Genomic DNA, 23,502 nt, shown 5'->3' with positions numbered 1-23,502 from the left:
GTGCCAGGTTTTGAGTGACCTTGCATCCAGTTATGAGATTGGGTGAAAACCATGCAAAATGCAGTTGTTTCATCATGTATAACCTGGAACCAGGTGAAATTCAGTGATTTCAGCTGAGTTTCACTTTGAGGGGGTTTTGTTCAAACCTGAATCTAAACCTCAGGGGTGCAAGCTGACACGAAGCAAAACTGAAGAGGGTCACAGTATTAGAAATAAATAACATATGGGCCAAAACTCCACTACAAACAACCCCAGGACTTTGGGGAAGTTCAGATCCACATCTGCCCTTGGGGCTTGGGTTCATCTGTGCTCTGGTCACAAGAAGATGTATTGGTATGAATGTGAAGTGACTCTCCTTAAGTCACATAATAGAGGGCTTGTTTATGTGGACAGATGGTGGACAGCAAGCGTCTCTTTTTTTAAAGCACAACTCAGGTTGCAGGCTCCCAGCAGTGGTAAATTCATACTTAGTTGGCATGTAGGAGCATGCGCCACGGATAAACTCTGTCCCACCATGGCCTCTACAGAAAACAGCAGGCAGAGCACCAAAAGTGGTTGAGCTAGTGTTGGAGGAAACAAGGTCTGGGATACACACTGCTCCAATCAGTGCCCCTCCTGGGCAGCCTCCATTGATGGTTCTCAGCCCTAAATTAAAGCTGAATTTCCCCAGCAGAACCTCGGGGGGGGGGGGTGCTGGCATTCCCACAACAATCCTCTCCTTCCAGGGTTGAATGGCCCAATAACTAGGTCTGAGTGAATATTCTGCAAAGAAAAAAATATCTGATGAATTTCACCTCTTTTTCTCATGGCATCTCTGAGCAGATCAGGATTTCCTCAAATTTATTATGTGAAAAGAATTGAAGTCTGTGGCAATATTTATTCTTAAGGCTGCGAATCGATCATGAATTCTTCTCTGCAGGGACTTGTCATTCAGGCTGTGCTGCTTAGTTGTGACTGGTCAGATCCAATACCTGAGGCCAAATTCCAACCCCCATTATGGTCCCTCTTTACTACTCCAGTAGTGGAAAGAGAACAGAGAGGACCTGGGGGAATTCCCCTGTGCAGGACTAGTGTCAGGTTGGCATATGTGACCCTACACTGCCCCTGGTATATGGGTGAGCTGGAGACAGGAGAGGGAATGGCTAGTGGTCTGTGCACCCATAATCCTGGGTTGCAAGACAGCCTACAGTCAGCCAGCTAAGCCTGCCATAAATTAGAGCAGCCCCTGGAACTGCTGTCGTTTACACTTAGGGCTACACTGGTCATAGGAGCAGCCCAGAACCTGGGAGGTGTGAAGAGGTATAGAGCCACCTTTGCCCTCCTATCCCTCTCTTGGGCTGTACCTTTTGTGATGTCATCCCGAGAGACAGCACAGAATCTGGCTCAAGGCACTGAATCTGTTTCCTGATTGCATGACCGTGCCAGAGATACTTTTGCAAATACTCACGTGTGCAAAAGTTATGTCTCTGCCAGTAACTTTTGTGCCAGTACAACTTCACTGTGGGCAAGATTTACAAATATGCCTAATGGATTAAGTATCAGAGGGGTAGCCGTGTTAGTCTGGTTCTGTAGAAGCAGCAAAGGATCCTGTGGCACCTTATAGACTAACAGACGTTTTGCAGCATGAGCTTTCGTGGGTGAATACCCACTTCTTCGGATGCAAGTGGTGGACTTGCATCCGAAGAAGTGGGTATTCACCCACGAAAGCTCATGCTGCAAAACGTCTGTTAGTCTATAAGGTGCCACAGGATCCTTTGCTGCTTCTAATGGATTAAGAGTCCCAACAGATTTAGGCGCTTTTTAAAATCCCACCTTGTTTGGCTAGCCGCACAAGGCAAACAAATATAATTCATTTTTCTGAATATAAAGTATCCACAGAGCTCTAAAAATAGCAATGATAAAGAAAAACACATCAAGTTAATACACAAAGCCTGAGTTGTCATGTACCGAACACCTATGGCTAAAACAATCCCCAGCTCTCAGAAATCAGGAGTCATGAGACCATGCAAAAAACTCTTCAGTTTAACATATAACACTCTATTTTCAAAGCAGCCCTATTTTATCACAAGTTGATTCAACTGTGCAGTAGTTTTGACACCTCTGATTGCTAATTCATCATTACTTGAAGGCCAAAGACCATCCAAGGTTAGGAACACTCTTTAGTTAAAAATAAAATCTTACCAATCCTTCACTTCATGCCCTCCTTCCCCAGTGCTGTGATATAAAGAATCGCCAGCTTTTACTTCAATAAAAGAACAACTCATAATATTGGCTTGAACCAGTTTTCTCTGATTTGAGTCTCCCAAGTATTTTATTAATTAAAAGTGAGTATAGTGTTCATAGAGTAAGAGAAAAAAGCCGGGGTGAGGGTGGACTACTGAAGTTTTCATGTTGCATTTAGCATTTTGTTTTCCTGGCTCAGACCCTGAGCCACTTTTCACCACAGTCCCGACAGACACAGGACTTAAAGCTAGTGTAGCTGCCCGAAAGGATCATCTCAGTGTGTAGTGGGAATTCTCAATGGGCAAAGCAAGACCTGTGCCAGCTCCTAGGCAAGCATTGGGAAGGTGGCTGAATGGAAAAAAATGTGGCTGGGGCTTCCACAAGCTCATAGATCCCAGCTGCCAGACCAACACCCCAGAGTCCTCAGCTTGTGAGGCCTAGCAGAAAATCTAGCATTAACAAACACTCTAGTGTCCCCTAGGGGAAGGTAAAGAAAGAGCTTTGGGCCTCGCAGGAATCTTGGTTCGGCTTTTGTGACACGGGTGTTGGGGAGGGAAGGATTAGAAAAGATGTCTTTGGTAGCTAGGTATAGGAATGGGCAGGCTGTGGGCGGGTGAGGACCTTGGAAGTCTGTCCACAAATTGTTATGCCGTTGTTACTGTGGTTCTGGAAGAGCTGTTACGTTCCACATGAGAGGGGTCTATATTTGAGTGCCTGTAGTGGGCAGTAGGGGGAAAGAGGATGAAATTGATGGACGTGATCCCCATATATTCATATCCTATGTTACAACTGCACGATGAGGTGTAAGTAATGTTTGTAAAATGTTTTGAGACCTTCAGAGGGAAGCTGCTTTAGGAATGCAACATATTTGCATGGAGGGTACATCACCTTCTACTGAGGAAACTGACTCAGGGCCTGCTCCTATGTAAATCCATGGGAGTTTTGCCACTGACTTCAATGGAAACAGGATTGTGCCTTTTGAATGGCAACAGGTAATATCAGCAGAGGTGTTGGATGGGAGCCAGCTATGCTATTACAAATATACTTGTATTTTCTGAGCTAAGTAAAGCCTGCAGGATGAACATCATTTAGGAAGGACTGTCCCTATTTCTTACTAAATATTTCCCATCCTGCCCTTCGATAAAGCTCTTGTAGTCCAATGGGTTTCCAAGGGGGTATCAATGGGGTATTGTGGACATGGATCAGCATTCATGTCGCACTCGTGTCAGTACCCAGCCCAAGCTGGGGAAGCTAATGATGCAACCAGCAGACCAAATTCAGTGATGAATCCTGGTCACATGCCACTTGATGCACGTTGTGCATATGCTAAGAAGAAAAATGGGGCATTCCCCAATAGTCCATATTTATAACATTTCAGCCATACCTGCCAATGTTTGCAATGGTTTAATGTGGAACAGAAAGTGCCAGACCATCAAACAGCAAAGTGAGATAGATGGTGCAAAATAGCTGAATTAAGAAGAACTGCTTCCTATCATAAGCTCTGGTAAGATATGATGCAATGGAAGAAGAGGAGGTGGCAGTATTGATACCATCTGATGCTTTCAATCTAAACTTTCTTTTAGTACAAAATAGTGATCAGACATGAGTGAACCAAAAGCAGCAGCTGATTACATTGGTGGCATTATAATCTCATTTTAAAATGAATGCAGAGCAATATGTTTATTCAGCTATAGTGACAGTCTATCCATACGACGTGATCTTGCCTTGTTTTGCAAACACCAAAGGAAATGATTCATGTCAAACAAACCAACACTATTCCCATGAATAATTCCTGTTAATGATATATATTTTGAAAGATAAATATTTTTTCTTGTGTATTTGGACACAGTTTAGAGCAATTAGAGCCTCTAGGATGGTTCAGACTATTATTTGTTCTACTGACAGGTTTAGAAAAGTCACACAGCATGATCTATTTTAGAAAAGACATCATGAATATGGCCAAAGTAATGTACGCAGCTGGGTTTAAGTGCTTCATTTCCACTACTGTTTGTGTTTGTATGTAATGGTGATTGAGAATGATGCTTGTGTGCATTCATCAAAATGTATATTTCCTTGACTGACTAGTCAGACAATGGCTGTGACACAGCTTTCAGTTAGCACCCTCAAGGCTTACTGCAGATGTTTGATGGGCACTCATCTCCACTGCTATTTTGAAAACCCATTTGGAAATAATAGCCCTATTACAGGGAACAGTAAGCGGAGGCAACATTATCAAAATGATTTATCCCGTCTGATCCAAACACATTCCCTAGAGCTTGCGGTTGGATATTTATCCCCTTGTTCCCCCCACCCCCACCCCCCAGCACATTAAAATCATCATGGGAGGTGGAATCCAACTTACGATACATTGCAAAGATCCCCTTGTCTCTGCTCCCTAACTCCAGTGGATATACACATAAACAAACAGTCTGTGTTCCCAGAATTCAAATAAATCTCTTTAATGTCACCGGATTTGCTGTGATATTTAGTTCAATGCAAGGCCATTGTTTCTATGGTGGCATAGGAAGGAAATTTTTTTAATGATTTCCATTAGTAGTTTTTAATGGTCTTTAGTGGGCCTTGCACTTCCATTCCTTTCAGGACTTCCACCACAGCTGAAATAGCAGCTAGCAACAACCGTGTTTAAACATGAATTTTTACAAGTAGGGGTCTAGCAAATTTTCCTTGAGTAGAGGGAGCAGGTGCTCCTAGTCCTCATCTTCTTATCATCTGGGGTTGGGTCATCATGCATCTACACTACACATTTTACTGCGGTTAAGCAATGTACTTAAATAGTGACCTGACCGTGATAGAGCTGGGTTTAGTCTTGTCTGTGTAAATGGAAGCAGAATTGGAAAGTGTGACTCCTTAACATGGTTTTAACACAATTGGATCTTGTCCCCCCATATCAGACCAAACTGGTTTATAGCAGACAGGAGACTACCACGTGTAAGCATTGTGCTTAAATGTGATCCAATCTGGAGTGTAGATAGAGACCTGTGCCATATGGCACTTGTGCAGTGCTTTACATCTATGGATCTCAACGTCCTTTATAGTGAAAAGCAAGTATTCTTATTAGGGCTGGTCAAAGGGATGTACTTTATTTTCCGCTAAGAATGTTTAAGAAAATGAAGAAAAGTCATTTTGGTAGAATATTTTGGGATTTTGTTGAGAAAAAAAGAGCAAAAAGCAAAAACCTGACAAATTTCTGCAATGGAAATGTTTTTGCAGAAATTTCCATTTTATCAAAGGGCTGTTTTTCTGGCTGAAAAGCTTTCAGCCTGCTCTAATCCTTACCCCTCTTTTACAGAGGCTGAAGCTAAGGCACACAGAGCAGCACTTGTTTGCCCCAGATCAATGTCAGAGCCAAGAACCAGAACCCAGGTGTCCTGACGCCCCGTTTAGCACCCTCTCCCCTGTTTTCTATGGCTTCTTTTCACATACCCTGGTTGTACAGTGGCCAAAAATCAGCATTTGCCAACAGTCACAAGAAATGATATCAGATCTGAGTTTTCCTGGTACTTAGGACAGGAGACTGCTGTTGTCATTGCATGATATCTGTTGACAAATATAGCTCTCACTTTCAGCCTATCCCAGAAAGCAATGTACTGAAGAATGATATGGAGGTACACAAGAGTGTGAGGAATATTATTTATTATGTGTTTTCCTACCCTACTATCTAGCCAGCATGTGCCTAGAGGAGGCAATATAAGGAAGTGGAAAAGGGAAATCAAGTTAATGAATTGAAGTCTATAGCCAGCTCTAGGGTATACAGTAAGAATTCTGGCTGCATTAAAGATGGTTTGATATTAAAGAAAAATGGTTTGGTCTCATTTCAATACTTCAGCTGCTTCAGTATCAATGCAAATAACAGACCCTTCCTGTCAAGTGAGTAGATTCCAGCTTTTCGTGCATTAGGAATACTTTGTATTGACATGATCCACTGCTTCTCTGCCCACCGTTCTAGGTGCTGAATACTGGAAAGGCACATTCCGTACACTGACATGATTTACTGTTGTGGCTTCTTCTGCCTCATTGGAATCAGGGCTGATATAATTAGATTTCCAAAAAAATGCTGTCCACTGTTATGTGCAAAAGGATTTGCTAGGACACAAAGCCTGTCACAGCAAGATAAGAACCATATTTTGAATGTGAGTCTCTATTAGCTAATAGTTTTAATTAACTTGGATTGCATTTCTCAGTTTGTCATTGATTAGAAAATATATCCAAGACGACGACAGTGCTTCAATAAATGGAAAGAATAGTTTTTTACCGTTTTTAAAATAATTACTTGTCAACAAGCTATGTCAGCTACTCAGTGTATTCCATCTGTGAAGATAATATTTATTTTTAATACTTTTTCCCAGGGAATATTGACTAAAGATTTTCCTCCTCTTTCCTTTGTCCCACCAGTAATCATATATTTTTCTCTGTTACAAAGCTTATTATTATATCCAGCTTTTCATGAATGATTAAAGAAATAAATGGAGTAAAACTTCAGGTGTCAGTATCATGTTCAGATGTCATGAACAGGTTTCAGTAATGAGTGCAAGGAGGAGTTTAATTTGACATTGATCAAATGTGTGGAAGACTGGAAGCTATAATAAATATACAATGTATTGCAGGGTTTAGTGTGGGGAGTCAGGACACGAGTTCTTTCCCCAACTCTGATACTGTCACAGTTGCTATGCAACCTTAAGCAAGTCATTTAGGCTGGGATTTAGGTGCTCGACTTCCATTAGTGTTTTTTGAGTGGAAATTGGGTGCCTAAATCTCTTGGACTTCTTTGAAAATCCCACCCTAACCCTATCAGTTGGCTGCTCTCTTAAATGGTAATAACACCCTTTATCTTTTCCAGCTGGGGGTGTTGTGAGGCTTTGTTAAATAATACTTAAAAAACCTCTGAGATCGTTGGATGAAAGATACCGTAAATGTGTCAGGTATTTACAAATATGGCTAGATCTGGATAATATTCCTTGGGTCAAAGTGAGATAAAATATTAGTATAAACAAGTGAAAAAGAGACATCTTGGAGGTGGAAAAAATCTAACCCTAGATATAAATTAAGGGAGCATTACTTAGAATGCAGCATATGAAGAGAGAGACAGGCTAATTGTGGATTAACTACTGTTGACAATGCAGTGCAGCTACGGGAATAAAGGGAAACAAGAAGACTTTTTATCAATACATTAGAAGCAAGAGGAAGACCAAGGACAGGGTAGGCCCACTGCTCAGTGAGGAGGGAGAAACAGTAACAGGAAACTTGGAAATGGCAGAGATGCTTAATTACTTCTTTGTTTCGGTCTTCACCGAGAAGTCTGAAGGAATGCCTAACATAGTGAATGCTAATGGGAAGGGGGTAGGTTTAGAAGATAAAATTAAAAAAAGAAAAAGTAAAAAATCACTTAGAAAAGTTAGATGCCTGCAAGTCACCAGGGCCTGATGAAATGCATCCTAGAATACTCAAGGAACTAATAGAGGAGGTATCTGAGCCTCTAGCTATTATCTTTGGAAAATCATGGGAGACGGGAGAGATTCCAGAAGACTGGAAAAGGGCAAATATAGTGCCCATCTATAAAAAGACACACAAAAACAACCCAGGAAACTACAGACCAGTTAGTTTAACTTCTGTGCCAGGGAAGATAATGGAGCAGGTAATTAGGAAATCATCTGCAAATACTTGGAAGGTGGTAAGGTGATAGAGAATAGCCAGCATGGATTTGTAAAGAACAAATCGTGTCAAACCAATCTGATAGCTTTCTTTGATAGGATAACGAGCCTTGTGGATAAGGGAGAAGCGGTGGATGTGGTATACCTAGACTTTAGTAAGGCATTTGATACGGTCTTGCATGATATTTGTAGGAGGATAGGGAACCACGGAAGATTTTGTTACGGCCTAGCTTAGGCAGTTCCGCTTTCTCAGCCTCCGGTTATTGTAGGACACGGCGTGCTAGTTTCAACCTGCCGTAACCGGCTGGAATTGCTGCGTGGCAAGCCCCTAGGCTGTTGGCCAAGGGGGCGGCACCGGAGGGTGGAGAGTTCCTATTGCATTATGTATGAGCTGGTTTGCTGCTGTTTGTATAAATATGAGCATGCTTTGTGTTTGCTTTTGGACTCCGTACCAGGCTGAGCTCCAGGGCACTGGGTTCACCACCTCCGTGACAGCAACGCTTGGAGTCCCCATTGCGGATGTGTCACTTTACCTTCATTAAAGCCAATAACTCACAGTGTGTGTGGGTCTCGTTCCTACAGAGCACCCTGGGAGGGCCTACAGCTCCCCTGGAACCTAACAATATTCTTATCGATAAACTAGGCAAATACAATTTAAATGGGGCTACTATAAGGTGGGTGCATAACTGGCTGGATAGTCAGAGAGTAGTTATTAATGATTCCCAATCCTGCTGGAAAAATATAACAAGTGGGGTTCCACAGGGGTCTGTTTTGGGACCAGCTCTGTTCAATATCTTCATCAACAACTTAGATGTTGGCATAGAAAGTACGCTTATTAAGTTTGCAGATGATACCAAACTGGGAGGGACTGCAACTGCTTTGGTGGACAGGATCAAAATTCAACATGATCTGGACAAATTGGAGAAATGATCTGAGGTAAACCGGATGAAGTTTAATAAAGACAAATGCAAAGTGCTCCACTTAGGAAGGAACAATCAGTTTCACACATACAGAATGGGAAGAGACTGTCTAGGAAGGAGTATGGCAGAAAGGAATCTAGGGGTTATAGTGGACCACAAGCTAAATATGAGTCAACAGTGTGATGCTGTTGCAAAAAAAGCAAACGTGATTCTAGGATGCATTAACAGGTATGTTGTGAGCAAGACACGAGAAGTCATTCTTCCGCTCTACTCTGCGCTGGTTAGGCCTCAACTGGAGTATTGTGTCCAGTTCTGGGCACCGCATTTCAAGAAAGATGTGGAGAAATTGGAGAGGGTCCAGAGAAGAGCAACAAGAATGATTAAAGGTCTTGAGAACATGACCTACGAAGGAAGGCTGAAAGAATTGGATTTGTTTAGTTTGGAAAAGAGAAGACTGAGAGAGGACATGATAGCAGTTTTCAGGTATCTAAAAGGGTGTCATAAGGAGGAGGCAGAAAACTTGTTCACCTTAGCCTCTAATGATAGAACAAGAAGCAATGGGCTTAAATTGCAGCAAGGGAGATTTAGGTTGGACATTAGGAAAAAGTTCCTAACTGTCAGGGTGGTTAAACACTGGAATAAATTGCCGAGGGAGGTTGCGGAATCTCCATCTCTGGAGATATTTAAGAGTAGGTTAGATAAATATCTATACGGGATGGTCTAGACTGTATTTGGACCTGCCATGAGGGCAGGGGACTGGAGTCAATGACCTCTCGACATCCCTTCCAGTTCTAGAGTCTATGAATCTATGAATCTATTGTGAAAGGGCCACTTGTCTTTTGGGATGTGTATACTATAACCAGGAAGGTTATAGTACCATGTCATGGTTAAAGGGCTGGCTGAACCTCTGACCCCTTCTCTGGTCTCTCTGAGGGTGTTCCCCATCAACATGAGGCCTTGATCTTTACCTCCCTGGGGTGAAGTCACACAATTATCGCTGTCTTTGACCATATGTCAGGCTACAGCTCCCTGTGGATTAAGAGCACTTATCCCAACAGGTCTACCTGGGTTCTGGTACCTGCAGGTCCTCCCTTTGGGATTCTGTGACCACTAGAGAATACAATGGCAAAATAGCCTTCTTAAAACAAAGTATTGTTTAATTTTAACAGTGGGAATGCCACAGGGTTCACTCGCCACTAGTGGATGCCGCCTCCTGGCCACCCTGGGGATTAGCTCTGCCAGGTGTTGCACCCACCTCTGGTGGTGTCTTCATCTGTCATCTTCTTGTTCTGCGGACCCCTCTCGCTCCAGGAACTGCAGCCTCCTCTTCATGACTTGACTCCCTGGCTGGGTCACCATACGCGTTTTCTCCCTTCTGGTTTATCAAAGTCTTTCCAGGACAAATCATCCCAGGCAGTGAACTGTCCTCTGCCTGGTCTGTCCACATCCCCAGCGGCTGGTAGGGGAACCTGGGCCAACCCAATACTCTGGGTTCCAGCACAGGGGCCCTCCAGATAGCAGCCAAGACTTGCATTGCTATTACTTGCTGCTGTTCCCCTGAGCACCCTCCTACCTTCCTGTCTTCCCCTTCCTCTCCCTTTGGGTTTGCCAGCCTCCCACCTCCATCCTCCCAGGGAGCAAGTGTGGACTACTCTCTATAGTCCCAACACACTTCCCTCTTCCCAGGGAGTGCCTAAAGCCTACCTTCCTGCAGCCCCGTTCTGTTGCCGGCTTCCTGGGTTATATAAGCCCCATCTGTTCCTGCCTAGCTGAGCCTCAAGTCTAATTAATCAATCCCTGCTCCCTGGCTCCTTCTCCACGTGCAGCCTGGGCAGGTAACTGGGCCTAATTTACCTTTCAGGGCCAGTGTGGGGCGTACACCCCATCCAAAGCATAACACAGGAGAAAAGGTTTTTAAAACAACCGAGGCCTACACTCATATCTCTCTTACCTAGTAGGCTTACCATCCCTAGTAGACAATAGACACATCTAAGTTCCCAGATAACCCATCCTCTGAAGTCTGGGTTCCCCTTCATTTCCTTTTCTGAGAGTGAGACTTTAAATCAAGCCCCAAGCCCTATTGTTCTCCTCTGTTTTCTGAGTCTAATTAAACTGGTTTGGGCAGCTCAGCAAGAGCTGTGAGTAGCAACACGAAGTCCTAGGTGTTTGCTGAGAGGCTGTTATCCGGGTTATTGTCCTTCTTCCTGTCTCCATTTCCTGACAGCCCTGCTGTGAATTAACTCACTATATTCATACAGTGAACCTTTCAATAACCCTGTCACATACTGTATTCATAAATTATTACAGAGCAGGCCCCACGTGTTTCACAGTACCAATTTACACTGTGCTGACAAGTGTTTTGTACAGCAACTGTAAATCCAAAAACACACTAATACTGTATATAGTTCTTGTCAACATCCTTTGAAAAAATACAGACTCTGGATTTACACTAGTGTAACAGAGTAGACTCTCCTTTGGGGACTTGTAAAACTAAGAAAATGGGATACAAAAGTTACTGGGAGAGGATGGGCACACTTCCTACAGTATTGTCTTTACAGTTACTTTTGCCACCAGCGTTTTACGGGCCAAAGCCTGGGCTGCATGTGGACAGCTTTGCACTTTTCCACCAGAGCAAAGATTTTCTGAAGTCCACTTAGCATGCCACAGGAGTATCACCCTAAGAAAGCCACTGTAGCAGATTCTCCATTGTCCCAACCTCCCACCCTACTCCTTGCAGCTTGTAGAGATGGCATGCCTGGGGAAGGAAATTGAATGTGGAGGTTGACTCTTTAATGGCAATCACTTTAGATGCTGAAAACTTTATCGATACATTGATTAGCCCCATATATCAAGAAGGTTAGAGGAAAGCAAAGAAATAGATGAGATTGCACATGTTCCATTAAGCACCGTTGTGGTGAAATCCTGATCCCATTAAAGCTGATGGAAAAACTCCCATTGACTTCAATGGGACCAAGATTTCACTCCAGTAGTCTTTCTAGAATGTAAGGGGAAGAACATACAAGAGTAGCAAGGGAGCATGGAGTGTAGTTATGTAAAATACAGAGCTTTGTTCTCCTTTGTCAGTGCTGATTGATTCTGTAGTCAATGTGATCATCATCACCTCCTATGGAAGATATTTATATGATAAAATGTCATTTATAGCAAAATAATGCACTGTGCAATTGATTCATGGTTACTGAAACCATTTCTTACTTAACATTAATGTACTGTACTGAATAGTGGTTTCTTAACACACTCGTATATGTCTGCTAAGAATAAGCTCAGGGCCCAGTATAAAGTGTGGGTGCTTAATGTATCTTGACAGTCAATAAATGTTTGTTAAAGGACTGGCAATGAATTCATTATTCTCCTTATGAACCCATTCCTATTTATTGCAAACAATAAGAAATATTTTATTGTAGAGAATGAGATCTCACATAACAGTTCTTTCACCAGAGCTGCCATGAAAGGACCAGTTAGACTAGAACAAAGTACAGTTAATGATAGGTTGTTTCTCAGAGAATTAAACACTGTAATTGGTCAATTGGATTGAGCATTTGAGAAGGGAAGAGTTGCAATTATATTAAAAGCTATTTACTGTACTTTGGCAGCTTTCTCTCTGCCTTGGGCGATTCTACACTCTACATCAACATTCAAGTTCATCACAAAGTTCTAAGTTTCCTAGCAGTGCCAAGGTCAGGTTGTTAGTAGGGCTGTCTAGCAATTAAAAAAAATAATTGTGATTAATCACGTGATTAATTGCATTGTTAAACAATAGAATACCATTTATTTAAATATTTTGGATGTTTTCTACATTTTCAAATATATTGATTTCAATTACAATACAGAATACAAAGTGTACAGTGCTCACTTTATATTTATTTTTTATTCCAAGTGTTTCACTATAAAGAGACAAAATAAATAGTATTTTACAATTCACCTAATACAAGTACTGTAGTGCAATCTCTTTATCATGAAAGTTGAAGTTACAAAATGATGTACAAAAATACTGCATTCAAAAATAAAACAATGTAAAATTGTAGAGCCTGCAAGTCCACTCAGTCCTACTTCTTGTTCAGCTGATTGCTCAGACAAACACCTTTGTTTACATTTGCAGGAGATAATGCTGCCAACTTTTTGTTTACATTGTTACCTGAAAGTGAGAACAGGTGTTCTCATGGTGCTGTTGTAGCCGACATTGCAAGATATTTACATGTCACATGCGCATGCTTCAACCACCATTCCGGGGACATGTGTCCATGTTGATGATGGGTTCTCCTCGAAAACCATCCAAAGCAGTGCGGACCAATGCATGTTCATTTTCGTTATCTGAGTCAGATGCCATCAGCAGATAGTTGATTTTCCTTTTTGGTGGTTCGGGTTCTGTAGTTTCTGCATTGGAGTGTTGCTCTTTTAAGACTTCTGAAAGCATGCTCCACACCTCATCCGTCTCAGATTTTGGAAGGCATTTAAGATTCTTAAATCCTGGGTCGAGTGCTGTAGCTATCTTTAGAAATCTCACATTGGTACCTTCTTTGAGTTTTGTGAAATCTGCAGTGACAATGTTCTAAAAATGAACAGCATGTGCTGGGTCATTATCCAAGACTGCTATTACATGAAATATATGGCAGAATGAGGGTAAAACAGAGCAGGGGACGGTAGCGATGTGACGACACACTGGCACGGCACCTCCTGCTGGTTGTCTCGGGAATAAGCTCTCCAGCTCCAGAGCGCCCTCTGCTGGCCGATGTCCTGCTTGCCGCTGGACCTCCGTGTCCCTCCCAGACCCCAGTGCCCCTTTACCTTGGATGCTGCCTTCTGGCAGAACCCCCACTCTCTGGGTCTCCCCACCCAGGGGAACTCTCAACCCTCTACCCCAACCTTGCCTCAGTGGCTACTGCCAGTCACCATCTAGCCCCCGCTCACTGGGGCAGACTGCAGTCTATCAACCACTCATCCTCGGCAAGGGGGGTTGGACCTGCTGCCTTTGCCTACCCTGGTCTGCACCTCTGCAACCCCAGTACCCTTTCTGGGGTTTAGCAAGGCCTGCAGCCTGGGGGTTTTCCAGGCCAGAGCTCCCCAGCTCCTCGGGCCTTTCTCCAGCTGCTCCACTCTAGGTACCCTGCTGTGCTCCCAAGCAGCCAGGCCCATCTCTCTCCACACCTAGAGAGAGAGACTGTGCTCCTGGCCCACAGCCTTTTATAGGGCCAGCTGTGGCTGCTTCCCCAATCAGCCTACCCTATTGGCTCACCAGAGCAATCCTCTCCCAGGGCTGTTTTAACCCCTTCAGGGCCGGAGAGGGTGACCACTCCACTAAAGGGACATGCATACAATTCTCCCCCAAGGAGTTCAGTCACAAATTTAATTAACGCATTCTTTTTTTAACATGCATCATCATCATGGATGTCACAGAGAAATAACCCTTCCCACAAGCCATAGCTGAGCAATAGCAAGGTTGCTTCCTGGATCCTTCTTCATTCTCATTGAATGAGATTGTGTGGGTGTATCAGAGCAGTCCAGAGTCCATCATCTTGAGTCTGAGAGATGGGTGCTTCATTTTACAAATTCAATGTGCAAGTGAATAAGTCCCAGATTTGTAAAGTTGTGTACATGCTTTTACAAATGTGGGCCTAAATGACAAAAGCAAACAAAATTGTAGGATTTTAACACAGGGCAGAAGGAAGGCAAGCCTTATCCTATGCTACTGAAGTCAGTGGGAGCATTGTTATTGCAGGCTCAGGTCTGAAATAGGAAACCTGGGGGAGGAGGTTGATTACAGCATGACCAGTTTTTGAGCTGGCAAAACAACGTTATACCCTGGAAGTGACAAGTGGCCATTTCTTCCATCCTTTACCATGTAGATTGATCTGTCGTCTGAGGCTCACCATTTAAAAGATGAGATGGCTGCCATTTCTGGCACATATGAAAAGGAGATGCCTGCACCTCAGGAACAACTAGAAGTGAGCAATTGTGGCAAGATGAGAACTGAAATCAGCGTACACAAGAATGCTCAAATGGAAACCAGATCCCAAAGCAGGTTTGTTTGCTTCTGCACCGAATACAGAATTCTGATGGAAAGTTGTTTTTCTTATTTAAAGAGAGCAATAAGGCAGTTGTGGCATTTTATAGCTCAATAAAAGAAATTCCCTGCCCTAAGAAATTTGTGATATCTAGTTTTGCCAACCTCAGGTATTCAAAAACCATGAATCAAACCTCCAGAAACAGTGAGATTTAAAAACAAATAATAAATGTTGAGTTCTTCACATAGTGGTTTCTGAGCCTTTAGGGTGCACTAGGTTCACATTTTCAAGCAACTTTTCTCAGCAACTGTGAGGACTAGAAATTTACAATTTTTTTGTCTTGTTTTGTTTTCTGTTCTTCCTGAAAAAACCCCAAGATTCTTATGAAATGTCTTTATTCCAGGAGCTGGGGCTTTAAGAAAAACATACAAGATCACAAGAGTTGGCAACAGTATCTAGAGATGTCAAGGACAGCCCAAAGTAGATTATTCTAATGCTTGACACCTCTTTGAATAGACTAACACAAGAGTGATCAACAATGATTTTCTTTCTCATCACAAGGACCCATCCTAGGACAATGGTTTGCTACAGAGACTGGTCAGACTGAAAGAAACCCATTTTGGACTTGGGGAGGGGAGACGGGGAGGGGGGCTGGAACTTCCTGGCAAGACACCTGACAAGGGTCTGAAGGGGACAGAAATCTTATTTAAAGGCAGGATCAGTTCCAGTCTCCCTCTCCTTCAGAGTCTGACCATTGCCAGCAATAGAAGGAGAGGCAGGAGGGACCTACCCACCTGAACACAGAGTGGGCCGAATGGCTCAGAAGAAGGGCTGAGCATAGACACAGTGTGGAGTGTGTAAAGGTATTTGTTGTTTTGCCCAAAGATCTGTAATAATTGTATGCTTTAAGAGTCAATGTTACTATGGTTTTAGAAGCCCTTGTGCAAAGCCTGTGTTCCTTGCCTTGCCTGCCACATGGTCCCCAAGGAGTTAAATGATAAACCAGATTGCCCAGAGATGGAACTCTGGTGGAAGCATGCATAAGCAACTGGGAAGTCAGAGCGCTGGCTTCAGGGCCTAGGACGGTTGGACCCTGGAGTCCCACACCACAGGAGAGGGTTGCAGACAGGGAGTCTGCATTCAGGAGTGCACCTTAGAGCTAGAAATTGTGACTAGATGCTGGCAGTGGCCAGACCCACTGGCTTGGAAAGTGGGATCCAAAGGCTGGAACTAATTACAACAGACTGGTGACTGTCCACTAGGGGAACTCAATCAGGTCTGTAACAGCATCACCATAGCATCTAATTTATGCAAAAATAGGGAGTTACTGGGGACTTAAGTGACAGACACGCCTCGTGCTGGCCCACTGCACAAATATGACTTTGCCCTCCATGCTTTGCATTGTGTATGCAGTTAAATCTTGGCAGAGAAGTGGGATAAGACCACACTTCTTGTATGAGAATTATTGGTCTTGTAGATTAATGGAGTGAAAAATGACAAGATTCTACTGTATGGTATTGGTTAATAATGCTCACTGAGACTACAGCTTAGGAGACCAAACTAGTGTCAAGAAAACAGTAAGGACTGATTGCATGCATGTGGATATGCCAAAATACTTAATGGATTGTATGTACTGTATCAAAAAGGACAAAACCCCCTGAACTCTGAGTTAACAATTTAAGCAACAATAACAGTAATTTTGTCAACTTATTTTAAAATATTGCACACAAGCTGTGTTAAAACAATATTAATAATAAGGTTTCAAAATCAAGAATCCAAAAGTTAAGAAATACCAGAATTAAGGTTAACTGTGCAACTTTAATCAGCCCAATTGTGCATATGCATTATGATACAATCTTTAATTACATAATCACATACTACAGTAACTTCACTTAGTCGTCCTGGTTAACGTTGTTTTGTTGTTACGTTGCTGATCAATTAGGGAACATGCTCATTTAAAGTTGTGCAATGCTCTCTTATAATGTTGTTTGGCAGCTGCCTGCTTTGTCCACTGCTTGCAGGAAGAGCAGCCCATTGCAGCTAGCTGGTGGGGGCTTGGAATCAGAGTGGACCACAGCCCCCCTATCAGCTCCCTGCTCCCCTAAGTTCCCTCTGCAGCAGCTGCCCAGCAGGCTACCAATTGCTGGCAGTTCAGCTGTTCCTCAACTCACTGCCATGTGCTGCTCTTGCCCTCTGCCTTGGAGCTGCTCCTGGTATCCTCCTGCTTGCTGTTCAGGGGAGGGGGGAAGAGGGAGGCTAATGTCAGGGAGTCCCCCTCTCCCCTACTCCTGCCCTCCTCTTACCCCTTCTCCATATAGAGCCGGGTGGGGACAGGACAGGGCTCAGGACGGAGAGAGCTTGCTGACCGCAGCTGCTGTCTCAACTTCCTGATTTTTTTAAAGGCAATGTACTTAGAGTGGGGTCAGCATACTTAAAGGGGCAATGCACATCTCTCTCTCTTTCTCACAGACACACGGTGTGTGTGTCTGTCTCTGTCTGTCATGCTGTCTCCCCTCCCTCCATTCATGCTGCCTTGTAGAGTGTGAGGCTACATTAACAACAATGTATTAACCCTTGAGGCCTCAGCCGAGTGCTAGTTCATCATTTAGCAGTAAGGCATTCCCTGGGAAATATCCCATCCTCTTCCACCCTCTAACTTCACCACCTCAACCAAGCTTCACAATCATCATAGCTGTGAACAATATTGTTTGTTTAAAACTTAGTGTGTGTGTGTGTGTGTGTATATATATTTTTTTTGTATGGTGAAAAAAATTTCCATGGAACCTAACCCTCCCCCCACCCCCCATTTACATTAATTCTTATGGGGAATTTGGATTCGCTTAACATTGTTTCACTTAAAGTTGCATTTTTCAGGAACATAACTACAATGTTAAGCGAGGAGTTACTGTATTTTTTTCCACATGTTGTCCTTTTTCTGTGCACAGGATGTACCTGCTCTGGGGATGAATCAGGGTTGTGTAATGAAGGGGAGTTTTGTCCTGGGTATTAGCTTGCTTAGTATGGGCAGAATATTCAGGGACTGAAGCTGCAAAGTTTTAACAAGTCTCTACTGAGCATGTGTGAACTGCAAATTTCAAAAGTTTATAATTTGGGTAGATTTTCATGAGGAAGGCAAAATGTACATTTTTTTACATAAAGGCCAATCCTGCCAAAGTCCGTGCTCCAAAGCGTATTTTCCCCTCGCCTTGTTCTCAGAAATATCTGAACTATTTTGGCTGAAATTTTTCAAAAAAAATTCAACCTAATACAGAAAACCCAGCATGGAAAATTTGAGCCCAAATAGTTTATGTTTGGCAAAAGTTTATAAGCAAGTGAAAACAGGTTCTTATAATGAGAAGTGTTGGGCAACCTTAATAATAGGTAGTGCTACCAACCCTGTCTATAAATAATATGGTATTTTGGAAAGTAGAGCCATTTCAGTAGCGGCAGTGGCTGGAGATATTATTTGAGAGTGGGGGCTGGGGGAGAAAGCTCCATGTGTTGTCTGTCCCCCATTGTGCATCTGAGTAGGAGCAGCTGGAATCTGACCCTATTTTTTGTTTCTTTGGTTTGTTGGTTCAATTTATCACAGTTTAATTTTCATTTTTCTAAAAACGGGAGCAGAGTAAATCTTTAATTTTTGGCTCTGACTGATATTTTGTGTGTGCTCAGACAGGAGGAGCTGGATACTGTACTCCTGAAGAAAGACGAGGACTTAAAGAATTTAAAACTTCTCATGGCCCAGAAGGAAACAGATTTGCAAGAGCTGAAAACCCAAAGGACATTATCCTCAATAGAGCTGGATCTAGCCATGAAAGAGCTTGAGGAGCTAAATAAAAACATCCTGATGTCTCAAAGAAAGTAAGAAACTAAGTTCGGGTTTTGGGCAGAAATTTGCACGTTTCTAATTTCTTACCTCTGGCTATTTATGTCGTATTCACAAAGAGCCATACCTCTTAATCTTGTATCAAAGAGCAATGCATATTTAAAGGTACAAGCCCAGACACTCGCCTGCATCCAAGCTGTGTTTGCCACATCTCAGGAGAAGGAGGGCAACGGTGGCTGTATTGCAGTTTAGCAGCCCTAGGATTCTAAGACCATCTGAGGGCTGATAGTCTCTGGCATGAATTAGAGCAGCTTTTGGCACTATCCTCAGGGGTTGTTTTTGCAGTTGGGAATAGCTGGAGTGCAGTGATGCTCTGGCCATACCCACTTTCTTGTGGTTATAGCTGCTACACTGACAGCAAAAAGATAAACTGCTGATTCACTGGCCTTAGATTACCCAGAGACTTCCCTTGTAGCCATTTAAGCTGGCTTTCTGGCATGGAGGCACAAAGCAGCCAGAGCATAGTCCTAGACGTAGTCCACAATATCTTAAATACATCAGAGCAAATCTTATTAGGTAGCACTACTGAGTTCTGTAATGCAATGTCAATGAGACTCCTCACATGACAGGATTTAGCTCATAAGGAGAAGCACTCTTATTACAGGAGTGGTGCTTTGGTTAACATACTGCTTTTTGTAAGGCACAGACTGCTCTAGAGAGAGCATAAATCTTTTGAGAATAATTTCAATGTAAAAAGTAAAAAAAAAATTGAAAAATGGATTAAAAAGGCAGAAAATGTCCTGGAAGTTTCTCTCGTTACTTTATTTGAGCCCTGGCTAAACTCGGGAGCGTGGCAAGTCGACCCCCCAAAGGGTTTTCCCAGCTCTCATAGCTTTTAATGTCAGTACAAAATACATTGAGCAACCTGTGCTGCTTGTCCTCAACTAGCAAACGTAAACTGTGCCAATGTAACCCAGGTTTATTTAAAATAGCTGAGCATAGCTCATGAGTGTGACAAATTCAGATTAGCTGCTCTGCTGCCAGACTTAATGGCTATATTCTGATCTGCAAACTTTGATGAGAAGCAATTTAGAATAATGTGACATAGCAGCAGTCAAAGGAGCTTGGAAAATTGTTGCAGCTCCCATTATTAACTATTCAATAGACTGTTCTGGCTGCTTCTTGTGTGCCTCTCAACATGAGCAGCAGCTATTCATCTACGATCAGTGGATGCAATGATCAAGGAGTTGCTTTGCATGTGTGGTCTGGCATGGAGCACTGGGCTTTCACATCCTATCCTTTCCCCAGTAAGATAGTCACATGATCTGACATCCTTTGACTTTTTGCCTTTATACCTAATTGAAAGCACCGGACCTCACTGTATGTTTTAAGTGTCCTTATATTTCCCTATCAAACTGTTGTACTCCAACAGAGGGAAGAATGGATGCAAATCAGAAAAGTGCTACTTATAGCACTGCATGATATTACTGGAAGTACATGGAGATAAGCAGACTTGCATCCTGTATCAGCTTCAGGTGGGCTGGCATTAGGATATTAATGGGCTTCCATTGTGACTATTTAGTGGGGTTCCACTTCTATGCAATTTATTCTTTCCCCCTCAAAAATTCTCCCCATTTTCTCTTTGCCCATCCCCTTTCCACTATTAACTCTCTCCCTCTCACTCAGTCAGGAGCTGGTGAGGGCCAGATGATCTTTCCTTTTCTGGCAGTTAGCCCAGGCCATTTGGTAGCAGAATCGATGAATATTTGTGGTCTCCCCCTTTCCCACTGTGATGACTGGTGACAGACCAGAGACTTGAAAGCTGGGGCTTTTCTAGCAGCAAGTTCAGTGGAGAGCACATTGATCATTGCCCTGCCTAAGAGCTAAAAAGCACCTAAAAGAAGAGCACTTATCAATGCATTTTAGGGTCCAATACATCCCTGTGCACAGGGCCAGCAATATGCACATCTTAGTCCCACAAAGGCTAATTTTACTCTGAGATAGTAACACGCCCCTCATTCCCATGTTAAATTTGAAATTGTCCTTCACGTTGGAAGTCCATTATGAGTTGAGGTCCCAAAATAAACAACATCCAAAATATAAAGGCTCTGATAGCTCTATTTCTTTGACAGTGGCTATCGTAATTGCATGTCTGTTTCTCATATCACATGGGTACCTAAGACCAACATACAGTACTTGGTATTTAGTTGATAATTATTACTATTTATCATGGATTAATTAAATTTGTACCCAGCAGATTATGAGATAATTATCCTTACATTTGTTATGGGAAACTAGAAATTTCATGGGTTGTTAACAACAAGCAAGCAGAATGTAGTTGCAAAAACACAACATGGCTGTCTGTACAAGATTTTGATCACCGACGTTACCACTTCAAAGAACCAAGCCTATCTTACAAGATAAAAACTGGCCAGTTTAGCACCTGAAAATATGAAAACAAAGCACCGAGTGGGAGCTTCTCCGCAGGTTGGAAGCAAAATCTCAAAAAATGTAGGTTTGAGAAGTTGAATGGTTTGCTATCCCCTATGTCTAATTAAACACAGAAAAAGAGATTCACCTTGTTTTTTGGTCTTGTGGAAGACAGGGTGTTCTTATGGATGGGGCACTGGTCTGTAAGTCAGGCAGCTTCAGTTCTATTCTTGGCTCTACCACTACATGTAACCTTAGGCAAATCACTTCACCCGCTTCCCCTCCCACCCTTTGTCTGTTCCAGTGGTTCTCAACCTATTTACCATTGTGGGCTGCATCCAGTACTACCTGTATGGCCCTGAGAATGTCACATGGGCTGCGGCTCTGTGCTGATTGGGCCACAAATGGCCCGCGGGCTGCAGGTTGAGAACCGCTGGTCTGTTCTATCCATTTAGACTGTAAACATTCTGGAGCAGGGACTGTCTCTTACTATGTGCTTGTACTGCACCTAGCACCCTGGGGCCTCTAGGTACTACCATAATAATACATAAATAATATTGTTGCATCGCAGAGGAGCAGGGACAGAGTCTGACAACCCATGTGATCATAAGCAGAGAGTACTTTATTCCTTTCCAGCATGCTCTTTATACTCTTAAAGCAGGCAAGCAAGCAGTTGCTAATTGGTTAACAAATTTAACACACCCGCAGCTGTAACTTCATAGAACTAGCCAAGGCCAACTTCTCAAAACAAAGCTCAAAGCCTAATTAACCCATCCTAAAAACCTAAACATCTTAGCTTCCCACACTACCAACTGCCAAGCTAGCAAAATATTCTCAACACCTCCCCCCTCCACCCAAAATCAAAAAGGAGGGGAAAAAAAAGGGATAAAAACATTAGCAAAACATTTCCAACTTATAACAACATAACACCACAATCTATCACAAACCAAAATTAAAACTTTATAAAGCCAACCTATATAACCATGCAATTCTTAACATAACCCCAACAACACCAAACAAAAACAAAGCACAACAAATAAATGGTGTAAATTCTACAGGATTCCCCCCTACTCAATAGCACACCAACTTGTGGCAAACTTCTATTACCAACTTATCCCTCAGATGTCAGGCGATCAAACTGACACTGAGGGAGGGGGGGGTCCTAGAAAAAACACAACATAAACCACATAAAACACAAAAAACAATCCTGGCCAGAAAAAAACAAACAAACAAACACCACAAAACAAAACAAAAAACACATAACATAAATTTAACTCTGTAAATAAATGCATGGTACATAAAATGCTATGCAGCTAACACCAATTTTCTTAATATCTAAAAAACAAAACAAAACTACCCCTACTGGGCAATCAATCATTACATACAATATACAAATACCCTTAGTACCATCAGGCAAAAAAGGAAAATTACATCATCAATTAAATCATTTACAGTAATACAATTGCATCCTAACTTACTTCTAAATTCAACTGCTATTCCCTCCAGCAACCACAGAGTTAACTTTGTACTCTGCCTAACATTACTCGCTAGTAATTAATTACCTTTTCTATCAACTACACCCTCAAGGTTATCAACCAGTATTCCAAGCTTGTTGTCTGTTGCCCGCCGCCTGGGCCCGATCCTTTTTTCCTCCTCAAGTTCTCTATCTATTGCGTGCCTGCCTGGGCCCGATCCAAAGCACTTTACATAAAGGTATTTTGGGTCACATAAATTCAAAGCCATTCTCCCAAATTTCCTAGATTTATGCCTACAACTCCCCGCTTTAAGAATACTCAACAAACCTTTAGGCCGAATTTTCTCAAACTTCAAAAACAAAAAACAAATAGGCTCTAAAAAACAGGGGTTAGTAATGGGGAGGGGTAATATCATTTACAATCCAATTAGGGAGGGCAATACATGCTAAAAAAAAATTCCACAACACAGGGCGCAGCCTGCAAAATAAACCCCAAAATCCAATCAATACCACAGTTTTTAGCAGGAGTCCCAAATTTTTTCCTGCCAGTGTGCAATTCTTTGCTTCTTTACCAGGGTCAGTTCTCAATGTCTTTTTAGTCAGGAATTTCTAGACATTGGCAATATCAATAATGTAAGTGTTTTTTCTCCTGTTCCACCACCATCGTGGTTCAAGTTCTACGGGGGAAATTATCAGGACATCATCCTATACATTCAGGCAAAGCAAAAATTATCTCAATCAATTAAATCATTCAGGGAGGATCAAACAAAAAGAATCCTGGCATAGCAAACAAGCAACTTTCCTCCAGGGGCCCAGGTTGTGTACATCGTGTGGCTCTTTCAGACATTCCATCCACCACTGCAGCAGACATCTCTGATACTAACACAGTTGCAATTTCTTCAGTCCTACTGTTTGCAGCCTCAAATCCCGAATGAGCAGT

The 23,502-nt window shown here is 42.6% G+C and overlaps 1 protein-coding gene across 3 annotated transcripts in view; it reads left to right on the top strand.

Annotated features, from left to right (window-relative positions):
* The window catches only part of LMNTD1 (lamin tail domain containing 1), a 295,944-nt gene that overhangs the window by 3,865 nt on the left and 268,577 nt on the right, over positions 1–23,502 (top strand). For all 3 annotated transcript variants that reach the window (XM_044998334.1, XM_044998324.1, XM_044998344.1), the window contains exons 2-3: positions 14,674–14,849; positions 18,505–18,693. In XM_044998334.1, coding sequence (XP_044854269.1) covers positions 14,713–14,849; positions 18,505–18,693 — 326 coding nt within the window. In that variant the 5' untranslated portion in view covers positions 14,674–14,712. The remainder of the gene's footprint in view (positions 1–14,673; positions 14,850–18,504; positions 18,694–23,502) is intronic.

Source organism: Mauremys mutica, chromosome 1, assembly GCF_020497125.1.
Source record: "Mauremys mutica isolate MM-2020 ecotype Southern chromosome 1, ASM2049712v1, whole genome shotgun sequence".
NCBI lineage: Eukaryota > Metazoa > Chordata > Testudines > Geoemydidae > Mauremys > Mauremys mutica.
This window is presented reverse-complemented; position numbering and strand designations above follow the sequence as displayed.